The 21,037-nt window shown below is 38.7% G+C and overlaps 1 protein-coding gene across 1 annotated transcript in view; it reads left to right on the top strand.

Annotated features, from left to right (window-relative positions):
• Positions 1 to 21,037, top strand: part of PTPRK (protein tyrosine phosphatase receptor type K) — a 395,041-nt gene that overhangs the window by 208,597 nt on the left and 165,407 nt on the right. The window contains exon 9 of the mRNA XM_090136137.1: positions 20,588 to 20,881. Coding sequence (XP_089992263.1) covers positions 20,588 to 20,881 — 294 coding nt within the window. The remainder of the gene's footprint in view (positions 1 to 20,587; positions 20,882 to 21,037) is intronic.

The following is a 21,037-nucleotide window of genomic DNA, read 5'->3' on the forward strand; positions in this document are numbered from 1 at the left end:
CTTACGGCCCTTCTTGAAGATGGGAGTCACATCAGCAAGCCTCCAATCCTCTGGGACCTCTCCAGTTAATCAGGAGTGCTGATAGATGGCCAAGAGTGACTCGGCAATCACCCCCGCCAGCTCCCTCAGCACCCGAGGGTGTAGGCCATCTGGTCCCATGGACCGGTGTTAAAACATGCTTCATGAAAGGAGGAGTGTTTGTTCCTTAAGGTGAACACTTTGTACAGCTACTATTGCTGTAGAAGAAAAAAAAAGAGGAAACAGTGCATGTGCAAAACAATATGTGGTAGGTGCAGACTGTCACCTTATTGAAGAAACTCTGCTCCCTAAGACATTTGCACCATTAGGACTTCTAATAATCAAGATGAACTATTTTTCAGAAAAAAAGACAGCTTTCTAGTCAACTGACTAAGCAGATGCCCAGTGAAAGCAAGCGATGAAGCTCAGCTGAGCTCTCAGGCAATTAACAAAAATTAATGGACCAGGTACCTATAATCTGTTTCCTGCACGTGTCAATTTGGTGTCTTTGTACTTCCTGCGCTTCCAGCTCTCCAAACTTTCAGGGCTTTGGCAACTGAGGTTTATTTACTGAAAGTTGGTAGGATTCATCACATGCCTAGAAGAACTCATGGAATTACTCTGAAGCATTAAAAATTCAAAGAATTATGGAATTCCAAGCACTCGAGGGAATCATTGATGTGGTCCTCTAATGGCAAGAAGTTGGACTCCAACTTTGCAGTGCAGAGGAGGCCTAATGCACATGTGTCAGTAATCTGATGTTGCAGCAGGAACACCAAGAGACATGATCATACTTCTCTTTTCCCTCTCCCATTCCCAGTGTGCTATTCCTGGAAAAGATGGAAGGATCAGGAAAGATATGGTTCATTCCCCTGATGATGGTTTTTTTTTTGTTTTGTTTTGTTTTTTTGCGTATCTATAATGTGAAAGAATGACTATAGTCTGTTTTGCAAATGGATTACACTAAGCCACAAGTATCTTTGTGCCTATTGAGAATGGTTCTTGAGATAATTGCTGTTGTCTTGGTATTTTTGTTTTCTTACATTTTTTTTCTCCAACAGAGAGGGGCTGACAGGGTAAACTAATATGTTCCATCAAGCTGACATTATCTTCTGGAAGAGGAGATAACCAAGTACCAGAATGGATCAGCCTTAAAGTAAAAATTCTGAATAGAAAAACACACTCATGTGAAGTAGGAAGGAATCTATCAGAAAAGAAGCACAAAAACAGTGAAATCAAAGTTCAAGGAAAGGAAGTAGTAATGTTTTCTTTAAACTGAATGTTCGATTCAAGTTCCAAACGACAATCAGTAAAATTGAAGTGTGCAAAAGCAAGCATACTGAGTAGTTGTTAAGCCACACTTTTAATTATCTGTGTAACAAGATAGCTGTGGGCACATCATTGCACTTCTGTAAAGTGTACTTGAAATTTTCATCTGCAGTAAACCTGAAAAAAGAAGATAAGATGGGGAGAAATTGCATTCTTCTTGATTGATTTGTTGAATCTGAAATAAAATATCCTCCTATTGAAGAAAAAGTGACTGTGATATTAGAAGTGGTACAAGTTGCTTGAGAAGGCTGAAATTCAAAAGGGGGAAGGCAACCAGAGAGCATTTTTAAAGTGTTCATAATTCAGAAAGGAAGAGAGAAGGCAGTACAAAGGCAAAAGTATTATATTGAAGAGCAAAGGATTATGAACCTGGATGAGATGACAGCAAGACTAATGACAATTAAGTAGAATTGGTTTGATTTTGTTTTTCAGTGAGTTAATGTATGGTATAAATTACATAGGGCATGAACAGGAATGCTCTATTAAATAACTTAAGAAAAACTAGATGACATGTCAAAGACGAAATCTCCAGGTTGGTTTAATGTTTTCAAGGGGTACTTTGAGCTTCAATGATGTTACTGGCCCCTTTGCATTACACATTTTTACTTTTATGTGTTGCAGAGAAAGGAATGATAAATAATTCAAGCCAATGAAAATCTGAACACCACAGGGTTAGAATACTTACCAGTGGGGGAACTGTTTATACTGACTGTGAAACAAAGGATGACAGCAGGACAAAACATTTTGCCTTGGCAGGAGAGACTGTGTAGACAAGTGGTAATTTTATCTTCTTTTCAAGTACTTAACAATTCTGAGCTTCAACAGTAGTTACGGATCGGTCTGCAGTGGGAAGAAAAGTTAGGTTCATGCAAGCTATTTTATGTACTGACTTTGTTTACCTTTGCTGATTATTTTTACTCCAATTCTAAAGAGATTATAGGATAAGGGAAGTTTTTTGTATTTATTATGTATGTGGTATGACTTAGTGTAGGTGCAATCTCTGTATTAACCATTCAGGGATGTAAATTGGCAGAAAATCAATTTCTCTTTTTTCTTATATGTTTGTCTTATAGTTCTTTAGCTCTGCAAAAAAAGCTTTTCTTTTAAACTAAAGCTTTCAATTCAAGTGTTAGAGGAAAGGAAACTTCATCATTTGTAATAAAATGGGAGGAAAATGTATCCATGTAGCAATGCACCGTTCACACTCTAAAAGGAGAGGAGAAATTGGAACATTTGTAGTTTTATAGAGGGAACAAGTTACCAAACATTGGTGTGCTGAAGTCCATGCTCATATGTCATTGTCCAGAGTTTAATTTGTTGCTTAACCATTACTCTTCACCCCCCCCCCATAAGAATAGCATAACAAGAAAATACTAGTAGTGGGCCTCAAAATATACTTTAGTAGATTAGCACAGGGGAAGATGCAAGAATGGGAGAGGCACACAGTGAGTGATACACAGTGAGTGATCAGATGCTATAACAGGCTGTCCAGGAGGTGATTGAGTTACCTGGTGGTGTTCAAGAAATGTTTAGATGTTGTACTAAGGAACATAGTTAACTGGGGAAATATTGCTAGTAGGTGGATGGTTGGACTAGATGATCATGGAGGTGATTCTATAATTCTATGATACACTCCTCTGTTTGTATGTTGTCAAGGCATTTAGCAAACTACAACTTAACACTTCTTAAGGTAGAGTATTTGTGCGGTAGTATCTTTGATGATCCTTCTAGGAATTTGTCAAATGATTTTTTTAAATTGTTGTGTTGCCTGTTGTCTTGCAGAAATATGAATTCCCACAGTTAACTTAAGTTTTAGATGGAAGAAAGTGTTTTCCTTTCATGAGAAAGCTACAGGCCGCTCTTTTGTTAAATTGTTGTACACCATCATTTTTCACTGCAAAATAGCAAGTCATTCCATATTCTTTTTTTTTTTTTAATGACATTTATTTCGTAAACCTTTAGCATGTATTCCTTCAATCACCATTCTTCCATCTCGAATAATCCAAATTTATTTACTATTTCTTCACTTTTACTGTTCCTGTAGTTGTCCTAGGATTCTTAGTACTTCTCTTTGACCTCTTCTGTCTCATCTTCTGTCTTCTAGGAGATAGAAAGACCAGATTTGTGTCTTTTGTTAAAGACGTGGAAACAGCAAGAGTTCATGCAGTGGTATAAGCTGTTAGGCTTTCTATTGTGTGCTTTTCCTAATAATCACTGGTATTTTACCTGACTTGTTGTCCAGCATGGAGAATTGAGATGATATGGTTATGAAATTCCCAATACGGATGTTATTCTTGTCTGTTTTATTCCTGTTTGTTTATACTGATATAGAGTGTATGAGAGATTCTTCTCATCGCATGTTCTCCTTTGTATTTGTCAACTTTAGCTTCATTTGCCATTTTATTTCCTAATTCTTTAGTATTTTAAGGAGAAATATGTATCTAGTCACAAATTATTGCAACTATGATGAAGTAATTGCTGAAGTAATTGGAGCCATGATTAAAAACCTGACCTTCCAGGAAGACACGTAGCTTCATGAGTGTTGCAGGAAATGGTTCAACTTCAGAAAGGAGAGATGTAGAGTCTCTTCCAAAAATCATTGAGCACATAGGTTAAGACACAGTCCTGGGAAATAGGAAGAACTTGCTCAAGTTCTTGCTCCAATTCAGTCAAGAGGAATGGATGTGGAACTTCCTTATTCTGTTTTGTTTGTTGTTAATTATTTTTTTAAAAAGGTTCTTCTCTAGAGACAGAATTTAGAGTTGTGAATTACCTTCTGAGTGCTCACGTTGTCTAATGTCTCACATGAAACTGAACTAAAAAGCAAAAACAAAAATCGTTGTTTGAAAATGCAGATGTAAATATTTTTATTTCTGTTATTTGCTGAATTTTGATGCATTTTCCAATTTCTTTTCTTGTTAATTTTTTGAGTATTTTGCTTCATTCCTACTCCGTCCCATCCACTCCCTAACAAATAATCCAGCACAAATCTCAGCCTATCTAGCCCATTTTGATTCCCGAAGAGAAGGAAGATTTTTGTATGTGGAATTATTCTGTTGTCAATTTCTAAGCCTCTGCACTTAAGAAGATAGAAAATAAGTGTGAGATTGGTTTGTGGAGCTTCTATAATCTTGACTGTAACCAAAGTGAACTATGAAATGGGTTTCCTCACTTGCGCAGCCTAGAGAAAAGTACTTGGAGATTATTTGAGGAACAGAGAAAAAGCCAGAACCGGCTTTGTGCTTGGGGTTATTTAGCCTCTGGATTTTGACAGGCTGGATGTGAGTATCAAACAGAAGTATGTGCACTGTGAGGATGTGCCTCACAAGTCAGGAAAAGAGGCTGTGGCAGTGTGCCAGCACAAAAGGCTCAGAGATGTACATCTGTCTGAGGGATGGCTTTTCAGTTCAGCAGCCAAACCGTTTAACTTCTTGAGTCAAGATGAAGCAAACTTTGGAAGTTAATGCTATTTTAAATAAGAAGGGAAAAGTTTAGGGGATCTTTTTAAGTGTCAAAATGCTGTGTTGTGGCTTGTTACAATTGAAAAAAGAAATTGTGTGCATGTGTTCAAAATGTTTTTGTAAACCTCATTTGGCTTTCCTGTGACATGGTTAGGAGTGTGAATACTACACAGAGGCTTTCTTGAAGCAGGCGAGCCTTACTAGCTCTAGTCCTCAGGCTGAGTTCACAGAACTACTTTTTCTGAAACAATACTTATAAGAAGGGTAGAAAGTCATATGAGAGAAGTTTTCTGGTGCTTTCAGTTACTAAACAAACAAACCTGAGAAGAACACTCAAGCACCCTTGCACCAAGGTAAGTTTAGGTTGGATATCAGGAAAAGCTTCTTTAGGAAAGGGTTGATAAGCACTGGAATAGGCTCCCCAGGGAGGTGGTTGAGTTACCATCCCTGGATGTGATTAAAAACCATTTGTATGTGGTGCTCAGAGACACGATTTAGCAAAGGGTTGCTAGAATTAAGGTAGTATGGTTAGGTTGTGGTTGGACTCAATGATTTTTAAGGTCTTTTCCAACCTGAGCGATTCTATGATTCTATCAGAAGCTTGAAACAGGATTTTGGTCTCTGTCAGGAATAGTTATGACTACCTTGTCTTCATGAAAAAGAAGTACTTTAAAATACCTGAAAAAGTAGCTAGCTTTGTGTAATGTGACCAAACAGAGCTCACTGATAAAAATTTTGCAACATCTTTTCCTATGACTACATGCATTCATTTCTAAAACTTAGGTAAAATTAAGGGCTTTTCAAAGGTACTGTTTCCATTTGTCTAGCTGGTAATACTGTGGTATCCGATTTGTTTTTGTCTCCAAGTACTACTATAATGTGTTCTTAGCAGCTTGGTTCAACATGCAGAACCAACTGTATGCAATCTTAGACAAAATGTCTATATGCACAGGCAATCTGAATTTAATAAATAATATAGTTTAGTTATGCAATCTTTGAAGGTAGCAATCTCCCTAATAGTGTATATTATTACAAACTACATTATTAACAGCAGATGTTTTGTTTGAAGGGGAAAACTATACCATCCAATTTCTGCTCTAGTAAATTTTTTCCTCCCCATTATTTTTGTAGTGTGGTTGATTTTGTTTGTATTTGAATACAGCAGCCCAGTTACTGAACTTTTGATGTGCTGGCTCAGGCTGAATGAAGGTATGTTGATTAGCGTCATATTCAAGAATTAAAAGATGTGACAGAAGAAGAAGAAGCTGTTAGGTTTCTCAGGTTTACCTTTAAAATAAGATAATGTGGAGTGATAAAAATATGATAGCAGAATTTCTTTTGATTAGACCATTAGGTATATTTTATTTCAGGTGTTAAAGCTGTGATTCATACTCTGTTGTGTGAATTAGAGCAGCATATAGAAAAGATTGTTTTCTCTCCCTGTATTTTATAACCTTCTCTTCAGTTTAGTCATTCAATATCAAAATTCTGTCCTGACAAACTCTGGATTTAAACGAATTTAAATAACAGAACGTGGGAACACAACAAGGCATAGTCTTAATGGGTCCATCTAAGGACCCAAGTAAATTGGATTTCCTTCTCAAGAAATGGCCAGAAGAGGACTTCTAGGGAGAACAATCTGCATAATGATACATTGTGGTACCCTTGAGATGCTCTCAGCATCTGATTCCTTTCAGCAGTGATGAGTTCCTCAGTATGTTCTGCTTTGTCTAGTCGGGAAGGGGTAACTTTAGGTTATTTGCAGAGCTGTTTGGAAATGGGGCTGCTAGGCTAAGACTAGCGATCCAGGTAATTACAGGCCAGTCAGCCTCACCTCTGTCCCTGGAAAGGTAATGGAACAGCTTGTGCTGGATGCCAGCCATCTCCAGACAACTGGAAGAAAAGGTTATCAGGATCAGTCAGCATGGGTTCACCAGGGGGAGGTCATGCTTGACCAACCTGGTAGCCTTCCACGATGTTGTCACTGGCTAAGGGGATGGGGGGAGGTCAGTGGATGTAGTCTACCTTGATTTCATCAAGGCCTTTGATACTGTCTCCCACAACATCCTTATAACAAAGCTGGGGAAGTGTGGGATAGATGAGTGGACAGTGAGGTGGGTTGAGAACTGGCTGGCTGGCAGAGCACAGAGGGTCGTCATTGGCGGTGTAGAGTCTGGTTGGAGACCTGTAACCAGCGGTGTTCCTCAGAGGTTGGTGGTGGGTCCGGTCTTGTTCAGCATCTTCATCAATGATCTTGATGAGGGGATAGTGGCCACCCTTAGCAAGTTTGCTGATGATACGAAGTTGGGAGGATCACATGCCTGAAACCTGTGTTGCCATTCAGCGAGACCTGGACAGGCTGGAGAGCTGGGCAGTAAGAAACCAGATGAGGTTTAACAAAAGCAAGTGTAGAGTCTTGCATCTAGGGAGGAATAATTGCATGCACCGGTACAGGTTGGGGGATGACCTTATGGAGAGGAGCTCTGCAGAGAGGGACCTGGGTGTCCTGGTGGACAACAAGTTGGCCATGAGCCAGCAGTGTGCCCTTGTGGCCAAAAAGGCCAATGGCATTCTGGGGTGCATTAAAAAGAGCGTGGCCAGCAGGTCGATGGAGGTGATCCTCTCCCTCTACTCTGCCCCATCTGGAGTACTGTGTTCAGTTCTGGGCTCCCCAATATGAAAAAGACAGGGATCTCTTAGAAAGAGTCCAGTGAAGGGCCACAAAGATGGTGAAGGGCCTGGAGCATCTCCCCTATGAAGAAAGGCTGAGTGAACTGGATCTGTTTAGCCTTGAGAAGAGAAGACTGAGAGGGGACCTGATCCAGGTCTATAAATATCTAAGGTGTGGGGGGCAGAGTGGCGAGGCCAGACTCTTTTCAGCAGTGTGTGGAGACAGGACAAGGGGAAACAGCCAGAAACTGCAGCATAGGAAGATCTGCACAAATGTGCGCAAGAACTTCTTTACAGTGAGGGTGACGGAGCACTGGAACAGGCTGCCCAGGGAGGTTGTGGAGTCTCCTTCTCTGGAGACATTCAAGACCTGCCTGGACAAGTAGGTACTTGTGCGACCTGGTGTAGGGAACCTGCTTTGGTATGGGGGTTGGACTCAATGATCTCTGGAGGTCCCTTCCAACCCCTATGATTCTGTGATTCTGTGACTCTTCTCTTTATTATTGAGTTTGTCTGAACTCCAGGGCCAAGCTTACTCCATGCTCTGCTGTCATGTTACTCATTTGTTCAGAGGAAGTAGTTCTGCAGACTCTTATGCTAAAGGTTACACCTCTCATTTAAGAGGTGTCTAGATGGTATTTAAAACCACTTCCCATGCAGTGCTGTTGGAAGGCAGTCTTGCTGAGGTATGAGTGCAGTGGCATGGCAGTGCTGTAGTGGAGCCATGATGTGATGTTCTGCAACATTTTTATTCCTAAAGCATCTCCAACTTTATATGAAATGCTACAAGGAGGTGACAAAAACAGGCATAGTTTTTTCCTAAGACCTTCATGTAAACAGCTATTACCTGGGCATTTGGGATCTCATATTATTATCTAACTGTATTATAATTTTGTTACAGAAATGAAATGCTCTCCCTTCTCCATTAAATCTTACAAAATCTTGCAAATTGTTAAGTGCAACTTCACAGCTACTTTTGTTCAGTTTCTCTATAATCTTTTGTGACAGTTAGATATAAAATATAAGCAATGTGTGTGTATATGCACATAAGTTGTTTGCAAATCATATCTTAAGGTACAGGCATCTCTTAGTTGTTTATGAATGTACATCTAGTATTATGAATTAGTTGTGTTGTAGATTTACAGGCATTTGAGCTGACTCTTATTCAGTGTCCAATTATGCTGAGATTGAGTGAATTATTTCACAAAAAGAAGGAAGGTGTATAGTGATTTTCTAGTCATTTTTTTTCCCAACTATTAGTCCATACAAATAAGGTGCAAAATATAGATTCTGTTACTATATTCTCAAAGAGTTGTTCTTCCAGAGTAAACGGTTGTTAATGTTTTGCTATATTGCTTATCTGCATTGTTGTTGCAGCAAGATGAAGATAAACAAGATTTTTTCAACCAAGGAAAGCTTTGAAAAGGCAATACTTTAAACATGTCTTCATAATCCAAATCATCTAATGCACATGCTCACTTTAAAGCTTGTGCTTTCTTGGAGTGAATTTGGTGTTCTGCTCAATGAGTATCAGTTTAATTAGAAGGATGTCCTCTTCACAGGAACACTGGCACACGTGGCAGTATATACTTTTTCAAACTTCATTGCTGGAACAGCACAGTCTGAAAAGTAGATTATGAAAATGCCCCAGTACAACCAATCTAAATACTTTCCAGGTCAAAAGACTGCTATTTTGGTTAATCTAGTATGTTACTTTCTTTTACAAAGGCAAATATTCACTGTTTTTGTTGCATCAGCAAGAAAAGATCCCACAGCCTTGCTTAACCTCTCAGGAGTGAAGTTGTTCTCATGAAATAAGTAGGATGCTCACCTCTTTCTCTTAATTCTAAATAAGAGTTTTATCACAAACTTAATTCTTCCTTCTTTACAACACCACATTATCAAAACTCTTAATAAATCAGTACACTACTTTCATTCCTTTAATGAAACATATATCACAATGTGTTTCTTGTTAGCATGCAGAAACGGCAAGGATTTTAATTCTGTTCTGTTTCTCTAGGAATCTCTTCCAAGCTTTTAATCACAGTCAAAATTCATTTGGCAAAGGGGATATGTGCAGCTGTGTTCTTATCTATACCCTTTGTTTTGTAGGTATTTCTTCCCATCTGTCTAAGTACTGCAGAAAGGATGGTTCCGTTTGCCTGTCCCTTCCCCCCTTTCTGAAGGAGGCTTTCATGATTAAGCAGAGCAGATCTAATGGCTAGCACCTGCTGAAAATGTGGTCTATATCTGCACTGTCCTTTTCCTCCCTTCCAAGCACCTGGACTTGTGCTGCAGCTGCTGCTTCTTTGCTGTCTGGCTCTTGTGTGGATCCACTGGAAGCTTCTGCAGGGACTTAAAAAGGCAGGATATCTCTCTGTACCCTCCCTGCCCACAGAATATCAGCTTTAAATGTAAACTGCTGTAAAATAGGTGAATGGCACTGCAAGTGATGCTGGTGGTGGGAAGCAGAGGAGTATGGTTGCCCTTTCTTGTAGGCTTCAAATAGTATGCAATTTGCATCTACATAAGGCTCACCTTTGGTTTCTACTGGCTTGTTTCAAAGATTGAGGTAGGGGTCTCAGTGCCTCCTATTACTATCTCCCTTCTCTGTCATTCTGATGCCTTCTGGCATTTTTGGTGATAAATATTTGGACATGCTGGAATAAGAAATGTGAATACATTGTGGTGGGAACATCTAAATGTGTCTTGGAAAAAGTTATGAATAGAAGTAGAGGAATTTGAGCAAGGATACAGTCCTTAAAAAATGTTTTTTTCAGAACTGATGGGCTCTTTTTTTTTCTTTTGACTTGAATAGTCTGAGCACAGAAAGTCTCTAGGTCATTAATGTGTATCCCATATACTAAACTCTATTAATTTTCACTTTGATGATAGTACAGAAGTGCTGTCGTAAAGCTTTTAAGGCCTAAGAAATGGGATCCCTGAGGAAGAACTTTGGAGAAGGGAGATGCTGTTTATCTCGTTTTGTAGATATAGGTGCCCTACTAGTCTGAAGTGGCAGTTCTCAAGTTCATCTTTGTCACCTGAACACTTTTAAGGGTCTTAGTGTACCTTGCTTTCATATTATGGTTAATGTGCTGCTTTTCTTACTTCCTCCTCCTATCTCCACATGTCAAGGTCCAAGTTGGAGTTAATGCTTATGATAAAATTGTTCCACAAAGCGCATTTGGTGGGTGAAATAGCCAGCAGTAGAAAGATTTAAAGACAGTGATGTAGGAAATGGGGCTGTGTGGGTGGCCTCAAAGTGTTGCTAGGCATGTGGGGTCAGGTGCCTGCAGGCAGTTCAATGCCATATATAAATCCTGAACAAAGTGGCACTGAACAATTCTAAGGATACTCCTGGTATTTCAGGTGCCAGGTGAGCTGTTCTATTACAGAAGATGGAGAGGATTAGAAAGATCAGAAGTGCATGGCTCATCTTTTATGTGATTGAAGGTTCTGTAATCACTATTAAATAAAACTATAAATGCTTGGAAGCCTCACCCATGTCAGCTATTCCTCTCAACTGCAGGCTTTTTGTATTTCAGTTTACTTCTGGTGCAATGATGTATACAGCTCATTACACTTAAAGGCCATGATACAGTTTTGAATTCTGCCTGACCGTCGTGTTACTCCAACATGTGAAATGTTTTTCTCTGTCATTTAAAAGGCACACAGGAAAGCTGATAAAAATTTGGATTAGCTCTGCCCAGATGTAATGTATCTTCCAAAGTGAAATGCACTGGACTCTTTAATGGCAAGCAAACATGCACTATGAAGGATGAGTGAGTGATTAGGGCAGGGCATGTCCTTGGGGGTTGATTTGTGTCACCAGCTGTGCCCAGAGTGCTCACCATTAGAAAGGGAAGTGCTGCCTCATATCAGAAGTACAGCTAGGCTGCATGTGGGTGATTTCTATTAGTGAGCATTAATCTCATGCTGTTGAGTGGATAGCTTTCACTGAGTTCCAGGAATTCTAGGTGGTGGCTTTTTTTTTATTATTATTTTAGATTTGCTAAAAGCATAGAGCTATTAAGTTGCAACTCCCTGATAGTTTGTTGGTTTTTGTGTTGTTGTGGGGTTTTTGTTTGTTTGTTTTTGTTTTACCACTGAATTTGACTGAAATGCTCCACTTTGTTCACAGCACGTGATTGTGCATGCAGAATGCAGTATTGACAAATATCCTGTTCTAAAGCTTTCTAGAGCTGAAAACAGTTCTTGCTTGGGAGGTACCAATTTTTGAAGAAGTTCTTCAATTTTGTTCTTAACCTCCTGGTTCTTGACAATGAAGTAGATAAAATATTTCTTTCCAACAATAATGACAATGCTGAGATCTCAAGGGAATTAGTGGTACTTGTGGATATGTGATCAGAGATTTGCTATAGCTGACTTACAGAGTGAATTATTTATTTACTTATTTTAGATTCTAATGTCTTCTTGCAGGCACTACTTTTTTTTTTTTTTTCTTACATGTATTCATTTTTCTTGCAGTGTATTTTATGAATATCTTCAGTGCAATGCAGTCTCTTTGACAAAATATGTCACACTGTTCTAATTGATTCCTAGAGTATCATAGCCTACTGTCCTTCAATAAATAGGCACGTGTTCTGTACAAAAGTTGTGTAGAGGGATGACATGCTCCAGTTTTTAGAAGGACTTTTTTTATGTGTAAGCTGAGCATGACTTAACCTTGTTTACAGTTTCTGCTGACAGTGCTAAAGCTGCAACTGTTCCTTTTATTTAAAGGAGGATAATAAAATGAATGCAGTGGTGTTTCAAATCAAGGTGAATAAAATGGCACAGTGATGCATGGGATATGAAATCACTATGCAGAAGTTAGCAGTTTTCACTGTTGAAATAATTCTTGTTTCAGCACTTCAGGTGGTCAGTAACTGCTGCATTAAATACATTTCAGCCATATGAAGTTGCAGACTTTGTGGTACTTAATACATAAACATGATATATTAGGCAGGTGCTCAAAGATAAATCAGCAGTTTGAGGCAAACACATGACGTAGTATCCCCATTTGCAGACTCAAAATTAGAAATGATGTTGCAGTGAAATATGTCAATATCCTCACTAACCTAGAGCTTGCTACTTAGTTTTCTGTTTGTGGTTGTTTCTTTCTGACTGATTCTTTATGTAACAGCCAAAACCTACAGTGTTATAGATATTTATTTTGAATGTTTGTTTAGAATGGATTCTTCTCAGTTTTTCTACTCCAAGTAATAAGATACAATTAAAATGGTCATACAAGACTCTCATAGGTGAGTTGGATAAATCACTTGATACAGCCTTGTCACTAAGCTATTGCTTAGAATGAGTTCTTTTGTTCCTGACAAATAACTTTTAATTAAATACCAACTTTCTTTAGCTATTGTGTATCAACCTTGGGGCAAGCAACAGGTGCTAGGTACTGAACAGTTGTGATAAATTGAGTTTTAAAGTTACATAGGGAATATTTCTGGAGTCATAGACATTGCATCTATGTAAGTATCATTCAGAAAAAAAAAACTGAAAAAAGGCCTTTCTTGCAGAATTGTAAACTATTTGTCTTCACATTGTTAGCAACACTTACAGTCACAGGATAGTTAACTGTTAGGTTAGATGGGGCCCCAGGCAATGTTACCTAGTACTTGATCTAGCAGCTGGCAACCCTACCTGTGGCAGGGAGTTGGAGCTTGATGATGCTTGAGGTCCCTTCCAACCCAAGCCATTCTACGATTCTACATTCATGACAGCAGCGAACTTTGAATGAGCTTTTGATTATTTTTCAGAAAAATGTAAAGGGGGACGTGGATGTTTGGGATACTTCTCTGTAAGAATCTAAACATTTCTACAAAATTTTATTGTATTGCTGTTGTTGCAGTATGTTAAAGCCCCTTATCTGCCATCAAGGTTTTTTTTTTCTGGCTCTTCTTCAGTGTGCTTTGCGAGAGATGTTGCTAACCTGCATAAACAGCAGGAACCCACCGTAACTGCTTTCTCCAAGTTGTCTGCAGAACACCAAGATTATGCAATAGAAACTATTTGATAAGGGAGGAGAAAAATGCAAAGGAAAAAAAAAAAAAAAAGTAGTAGAAGAAGAAAAACCGGCTGATAAAATTAGCTAACCTTGATATAGAAGGAAGTTTATGACCACTGGAAAAACGCAGTTGCAAAGGCAAAATAACACCTGAATGTGTTATTCTGATAGTTTGAGGTGGTTGCACCTGCAGCCTGTACAGTGTGCTGCCTACCTCTCACTTGCAGCTGACCTCTTGCTTCTAGAGCTGCCTGTGTGCCTGGAAAGGTGAGGCAATATGGCTGTGGTGGAAGCTGGTGCCACTGTAGCTGGGCATCCTTTGGGATGAGGCAGGACCAAAGCACAGGCCGGGCAGTGGCAGGGTGCACTGCCCAGGGCACCTGATTTACAGTTTAAGCCAGAAACATAGCCCCTGAGGGAAAGAAAGTGTGACAGCTGCCTTTCACTTCAACTCCTCCAAAATCCAGGAAGAGCACTAGAGCAGCTGAAGACTTAATTGTGCACCTGCTCAGTTATTCTGACATTTTTCAGACATGTCATATCTCAGCTCACTAGAGTACTTAGCTTCCATTAATGAGCTGTCCTCATTGTGCTGGGCAGTCTCACTCTTAGGTAGGTTTTTGAGCCTTTTTGTGTCTTCTGTGTGAGATAACAATACCAGTAAGGACCTAACTACTTACAGCTAAGTGTAAGTACAAAATAATTTTTTCTTACATTCTGACATTTTTTTTAGCAGAGCTGTACTTCCTAACCATTTTGGAAAGTTGAATGAAAATATTTCTCTTTCATATTAAATAAATATATGCCAAACATAGAATGATTTTTATAAAAAGAAATGCAATGAAACATTGCAGAGATTTTCCATGGTTGTTTCTTTTTTTCTCGTAGCTTGTTTTGTGACTCCTTAACAAGCACATAATTTCATTCAATTGCATGTCTTTGGAGCCTTATGTATTGTTATTGTCTTCTGTTTTTTCTTCTAGCATGTGCTTTATTAGAAGGCATCCAGCCTCCACTGAAAACACTTATAGACTGCAGCATTTCCTACAATATTACTGGTTATTATTACTAGTTATGGGTTGCTATTCTCACTGTTAAATTTAGGGTTTAATACCATATTTGAATTTAAGTGTTCTGTTACTGCTTACTGTTAAAAGGCTGTATTGTTGATTTTTCTTTGCTGTTTTTTTTTTTTTTTTTTTCCTGTTAGATTAACCAGCTTTTAAGATGGATAATTTTATTTCCCTGCAAACATTTGACTGCCTTAATGCTTTCTGCTAAATCATACATTTTCTCCAAAGTTTAAACAAATGTTCCTGGCACTTCATTTTTCCAGTATTATTTAAAATGTTCAAATCCTAAAACCATGTGTAAGTTTTCAGTACAGGAAGAGTATCAGAACAGTGTTGCCATTGTAGGGAGATGGCAGCCTGTTTCCACACTCTCTTGACTGGTTCTGGGTCTCCTGGTCCAGCTTTGTTGCAGCACCCAGAGCTGTTGCAAAGAATGGCTCCTGCCAGGCAGGGATCTCCACTGGGCCCAAGTTCTGCCTCTTTTAGGAAACCTTGGAGTGACTTGGACTGTGCTCCTTGGGGTCCCTGGGTCTCTTGGAGTTTGTGTACAGTGTCATGTTCTGAATATATGTAGTCAGTATAAGTAAAAAACTGAACCAGTACAAAAAATAATAATAATTGGTGTACTTCCAAAAGTATGCATCCATATTCAACTAGCTTTGTGAGAAATTCCCCTAGAAGACGGTCAGAAGTGTTTGATATAGGTAGTAGCTGAGTTACTCTGGAGTCATTTGTGGAAGTATCTCCACTGTACTCCCTTGTGAGTTCAGTTTTAACTGTATTTCTGTAGGTTTTCTGAATTTGATTTATTTGTTAATTTCTCTGAATTGTGACAAATTTTGAAAGAAATTTTGGTTCTTGGCAGTTTATTATATACTAAGATATACTGATTTTAATTTCAGGAGAGATGATGAATGGTAAAAGAATGGTTTGTTCTAACAGTAAAAATCAAGCTTTTTATGTTTATAATCCCTGTTATGTATTGGGTTAAGTGTTGATATCCGTAGTCTTGAAACTGCATAGCTTTGTGTAAGGTATTTGTCAAAGAAGACTGGACATGCCGTCATCAGAGCATAGGCACACTCATCACATAGAATGATAGAATCAGGTTGGAAAAGACTTCAGAGATCATCTAGACCAACCATCCACTTATCACCAATTCTACCCACTAAATCATGTCCATTAGTACCACAATTATACTTTCCTTCATCACCTCTAGGGATGGTGACTACACCACCTCCCTGGGCAGCCTTTCTCAATGCCCAGCCACTCTGAGAAGAAATTCTTCCTAGTATCTAATGTGAGATCCAACATGAGCAAGGGAAGCTTGCAGGATATTCATGTGTGGGGGTGAAGGGGATGTAGAGTTGCAGTAACAAAATCAGCAACATGAATGGGCTGCATGATTCTCAGCCTATCTCCAAAACCTGCTGCTATGAATAAGGAAACGGTCTCCTGTGACTGAAGCATAACCTCATATAAATAAAAAACATTTTATCAAACATGCATCCAGTGCAGTTTTTTTTTCTTTTTTTTTCTTTTTTTTTTTTTTCCTAAAGTGAAATAACAGTAGGATTTTGCTTGGACTCTTTTTTTTTTTTTTTTTTTTTTTTTCCTGCTGTGAACTGATTATTAACAGTATATATTCTAACTCAAATGCTAATGAAACTCCCTTTGATTTCAATTTAGGAGATATTTGGTCTTGAAAGGCTAGTTAGTAAGGCTATTGTTCCCTACACTGGGTAAATAATATTAAACAAAGTAGTATGCACATGTTATTTGTATATTGGTTAATACACTAACAACACTAGTGATTTTGGGGGTTATTTTTTCTGTCAATAATTATGTAATTACTTGCATACTTTTTTTTTTTTTTTATTAAGAATATGACACAACTGTTTAACTGTAGGAGGACTTAAAGCTGGAGTTGATGCTGCATGCTCATTCTAGTCATTGGTGCCTAAATATCACAGTACGCTTAATATATAATGTCATACATACTGATGTGAGCATAATGTACTGCTAGTAGCTCAGCAGAATGGGAACTTCGTACTGATGAAATGTCAGTCTTAATTTCTGATTAACTTCGCTGTGGGCATTTCATGTCAAAACCAGAACTGTCCAAATACTGCAAAATGCTGTGCATATAAATCCTTTCATTTCTTTCACATGTTGTAGATGCACAAGTGTTCTTTCTTTATAGTCTTTCAGAGATGTTAGGGGGCAGACATTGTGAAAGGGATTTCACCATTTTTACTCCCTTTAAGCAGTGGCTAAAAATATTGTCATTAAGTAAGACTGTAGTTAAACTGGTCACACTGGAAAAGGGATTCTGAAGTTGGGGTTTAGCAAAGGGAGAAATGAAACACGCTGGTTGGGGTCATTGTTAAACTATTCAGCATTTGCCTTTTAAATACATATTGAAACAGTGATTCTACTGACACCTCACCATCTTTGTTACCCTTCTCTGAACATGCTCCAGACTCTCAATGTCTTTCTTGTAGTGAGGGGCCCCAAACTGAACACAGTACTCAAAGTGTAGCCTCATCAGAGCTGAGAGGGACGATCACCTTCCTAGCTCTGCTGGCTACACTATTTGTGATACAAGCCAGGATGCCATTGGCCTTCTTTGGCCACCTGGGCACACTGCTGGCTCATGGTTAGCCAAGTGTTGATCAACACTCTCAGGTCCATTTCTTTCACACAGTCTTCCAGCCACTTTGCCCCCAAGCCCATAGTGTTGCCTGGGGTTGTTGTGACCAGAGGACCTGGCACTTCGTTATGGCAGTTGGATGCTGCTTTCTGTCCCATCACTTCCCATCTCTATATGAGTTCTGACACCTGCACACAGCTGGGAGAACTGCAGGAGTTTTCTTACCCCTGTAATACACCATATTTTAGGGGCTGAAGGGGCAGTGAGCCTGGGCAGGACTTCAGAGTTATGATTAGTGGGCAGTATTGGTCATAGGTAGATGGATGGACTGGGTCATCTTGGAGGTCTTTTCCAGCCTTGGTGATTCTATGATTCTGTAAGTTAATAAGTCATCCATGGGTTAAATTGTGGTTTTGGATAAGGTTGTTTAGAAACTTTAAAACTGCTCAGAGAAAGTTTATGGCCAGAAAAAGCAGAACTGTATTTAGTGGAAACTGCTTATAAGAAATTCTCTGTGCCTTACATGTCAAGATAACTTGAAAGTCTGCTCAAAATAACTGGAAGAGTTGTGTGTTTTTTTTTTTTTGACAGAAATAAAGAGTCTTATTCTCTGGTTTGATTGCCTTGGCCAGGGCAGAGAGAGCCCACCAGGATGCCTGAACTTGCTGCCAGGATGGGTGGCTGAAAGCCACCAAATGCATTTTCCATGTGGCCATCTGTTGCCTGCCAGCTTAGAGCAAGGCAGGGCAGACTCTGGCACAGTGGTGAGCTGTTAGTTCTTAGATTCCTGCAACATTACGAGTGATCCAAACTTTTCACTTGTTATGGCTGAAGCTAAGATTGTAGGTTGTTTGGAAACCAGACCAAAGTTCTGAGAGTGTGATTTTTCTTGGGGTTCTCTCTCATGCATCTCTTCTTTTTTTTTCTTTTTCTTTCATTCCTCATATAAAAGATTTTTCATTTTTGACAGGATGTCTTCTTAAGACACTCTGAAACTGTGTTGTATATTCCTAGATGGACCTAAATTGTTTGAGTGAAAAGCCTGCAACATTACTTGGATGCGAGGATGTGTGTTGTATTTAAAATCCCATGAATAGAGTAACATTGTATATATGTGATGGTTGCTTTGGAAATGGTAACCAAAATGTTAATAATAGCTTTGTTCATTCTTTTAGTTGTTAATGATAATTTTCTAAGCCATAAAAGTTTCAGGTTACTGTATATTAGAAAGGAAATTATATAATTTGAAATTATAATTGGGAAACGTTTGATGGATCTGGTTATAGAATAACAAATGAGAACAATTAATAGAAAGTTAATTGGGTAACATCAGAAAAGTTTATCTACTATATTGGGATTGCATGCTTCAGTTGATACTTAGTGTACTTTTGGGATTTCTGGTTGCACCACACCTCTGGTTCTGATAGTATATTGTATTATGAAGAATATTAATAATGCTGCAGAACAATTACTTGTTCATTTGCTAACTGATTAAAGTTCATGCATAATTTATTGGAACAGGGAGAGACTTTATAAATAAGTCTCCTTGTCCTCAAGAGCTTAAAAACAAAATGCATATGCTAATATAAGAATACACTTTACCTCTTAACATAAAAATTTAATATGCAATGGTATATTAGTTTCATTAATATGAGGTTTTATTTGTAATAATCATGCTCTTAATCAAAATATATACTTCTAAGCATAGCTTTATGTTTTAGAGGTTTATAACTTGGAGCTGGTAGTGTTTCATGCTCATCAACATTTATGTTTTCTACTGTAATATACTCTGACCTTAGAATTCATTAGTTTGACATTTAATGTGTTAGTTTCACAGCAAATAAACTGCCCTCATTAAGCCCAGTTGCATTTCTGAGCCTTGATGCAGTTAGGGATTTGAATTAGTTCATATGCACTCTTCTTGCCAAAACAGAGTAAAACATATAAATAATTAATTGTGATACTTACTAGGGTTTTGTATATCCTGAAGCTGGAATTTAGATACCTTGGAAGATGCACCTTTTCACTCTGAGAGGATAAAAGGATCTCTGCTTGTGACCATTATAGTGTATTCACAGGTTCCCTGTCTCCAAAATGTGGCAAAATGTGGTGAAGCCAGTTAATTGCAGAGTTAGTAAATACACTGTCATGTCTTGAAGGAAATCTTCAGTACTGGACCTAGAGAACTTGGGAGTTCCAGCTTGACCTTCACCATACAGTGAGGGTGGGATGGAAAAGGAAGGCTTGGAGACCTTCTGCAAGTTCTTCTCAATCATCACTCTTCACATGCTCTCTAAGTGACATTGGTAAGGTTGTTCCTGGGAGGCAGAATATATGCAATACTTCCACATTAACCTCTCTTGTTTGGAGAGGTGAGGGACAATGATAGTGAGAAGGGCCAAGACCTAGGAAAAGGTCTTAACTTTGGTCCAAAACTTTGGATCTGGGGCTCTTTTTTCTAATATACGGCCATGAGATCCTTTACCTGCTCAGAGTTGCTTCTGCGTCGCTGCTGTGTGAAACCCCTGTGTGCATTAAATTCAGTATTGTTGCCTAATTAACTGAAACAAATTAGTTAAAATATGAGCCATCTGGATGAAGATGAACCTTCCATGTTTATCAGTGGATTCATTTTAATAGAGAAATAGATGTTGCGGGTGACTGTTTTTTTTTTTAAATCATTCTTAGGCAATGTCCTACTTTACGTATACATTTCTCAGGGTAAGGGAGATTTCACTCTCCATTTGGTCTGTTGCTATCTTCTCACATAGCAGCTGTCTAAATTTTGGGGTGGAAAGTGCTTCAATGAGAGGAAAACAAAAGCCAGTGTACGTTTTATTGTTTGAATTCCTAAATCAGCAATAAGTTATCTTGGAGTAAAATAATGAAATAACGTGGTTGCAGTTTTGCTCAGCTCTGAACATTCTGAAAGCCAGTAATAGGTAGTTGTATCTTTCACCATAACTGCATCTGGCAGACTTTAGATAAATTGCAGTGATGGTGAGTTAGTGTATGTATTATAACCGTTTCTTTAACGGAAGTATGCATGTGGTTTCTGCTAATAAAAGAATAGCAGTTATTTTTTAAAAAACTCAAATTATTGCTGTAGGAAACAATATGAATAATCTGAGACTTCTAACTGGAAAACATAATGTTGGTCAGATACTGGTGGTGTGCCACTAGCCTCTAAGAGCTGAAATCCTCTTCAGCTCTTCTTCACTTGATGTTGGCTTGATTTTGCTTTCAGCTTTTAAATCTTTGCAGACCAAGACCCGGAAGCTTTTCAGTGGAAGGAGACCTCCTCTTAATGTTTCATCGCTGATTTTTTTTTTTTTTTTTTTAATTGTCTCCCACACAGAGCCTCCTCGACCAATAGCACCTCCACAGTTGCTGGGCGTTGGACCAACTTATTTGCTAATTCAGCTCAATGCAAATTCAATTATTGGTGATGGACCCATTATTCTGAAAGAAGTGGAATATCGAATGACATCTGGGACCTGGACTGAAACCCATGCCGTCAATGCCCCAACCTACAAACTCTGGCACTTGGATCCGGACACTGAATATGAGATTCGGGTGTTGCTTACCAGACCAGGTGAAGGTGGCACCGGGCAGCCAGGACCACCGCTCATCACCAGAACCAAGTGTGCAGGTGAGTGCTGCTCAGAAAAAAATAAACCAAAAATCTCTGTTTAATTGTTTTACGGGTCTGTTAGTTTCTAATTAACTTGTAGCAGAAATTAAGGATTCTTTAGCATGGAGAGGATCCTAAACTTTCCAGGAATCCAAATTTTGTCTGAATATGGGC

Source organism: Phasianus colchicus, chromosome 2 (genome assembly GCF_987193195.1).
Source record: "Phasianus colchicus chromosome 2, bPhaCol1.hap1.1, whole genome shotgun sequence".
NCBI lineage: Eukaryota > Metazoa > Chordata > Aves > Galliformes > Phasianidae > Phasianus > Phasianus colchicus.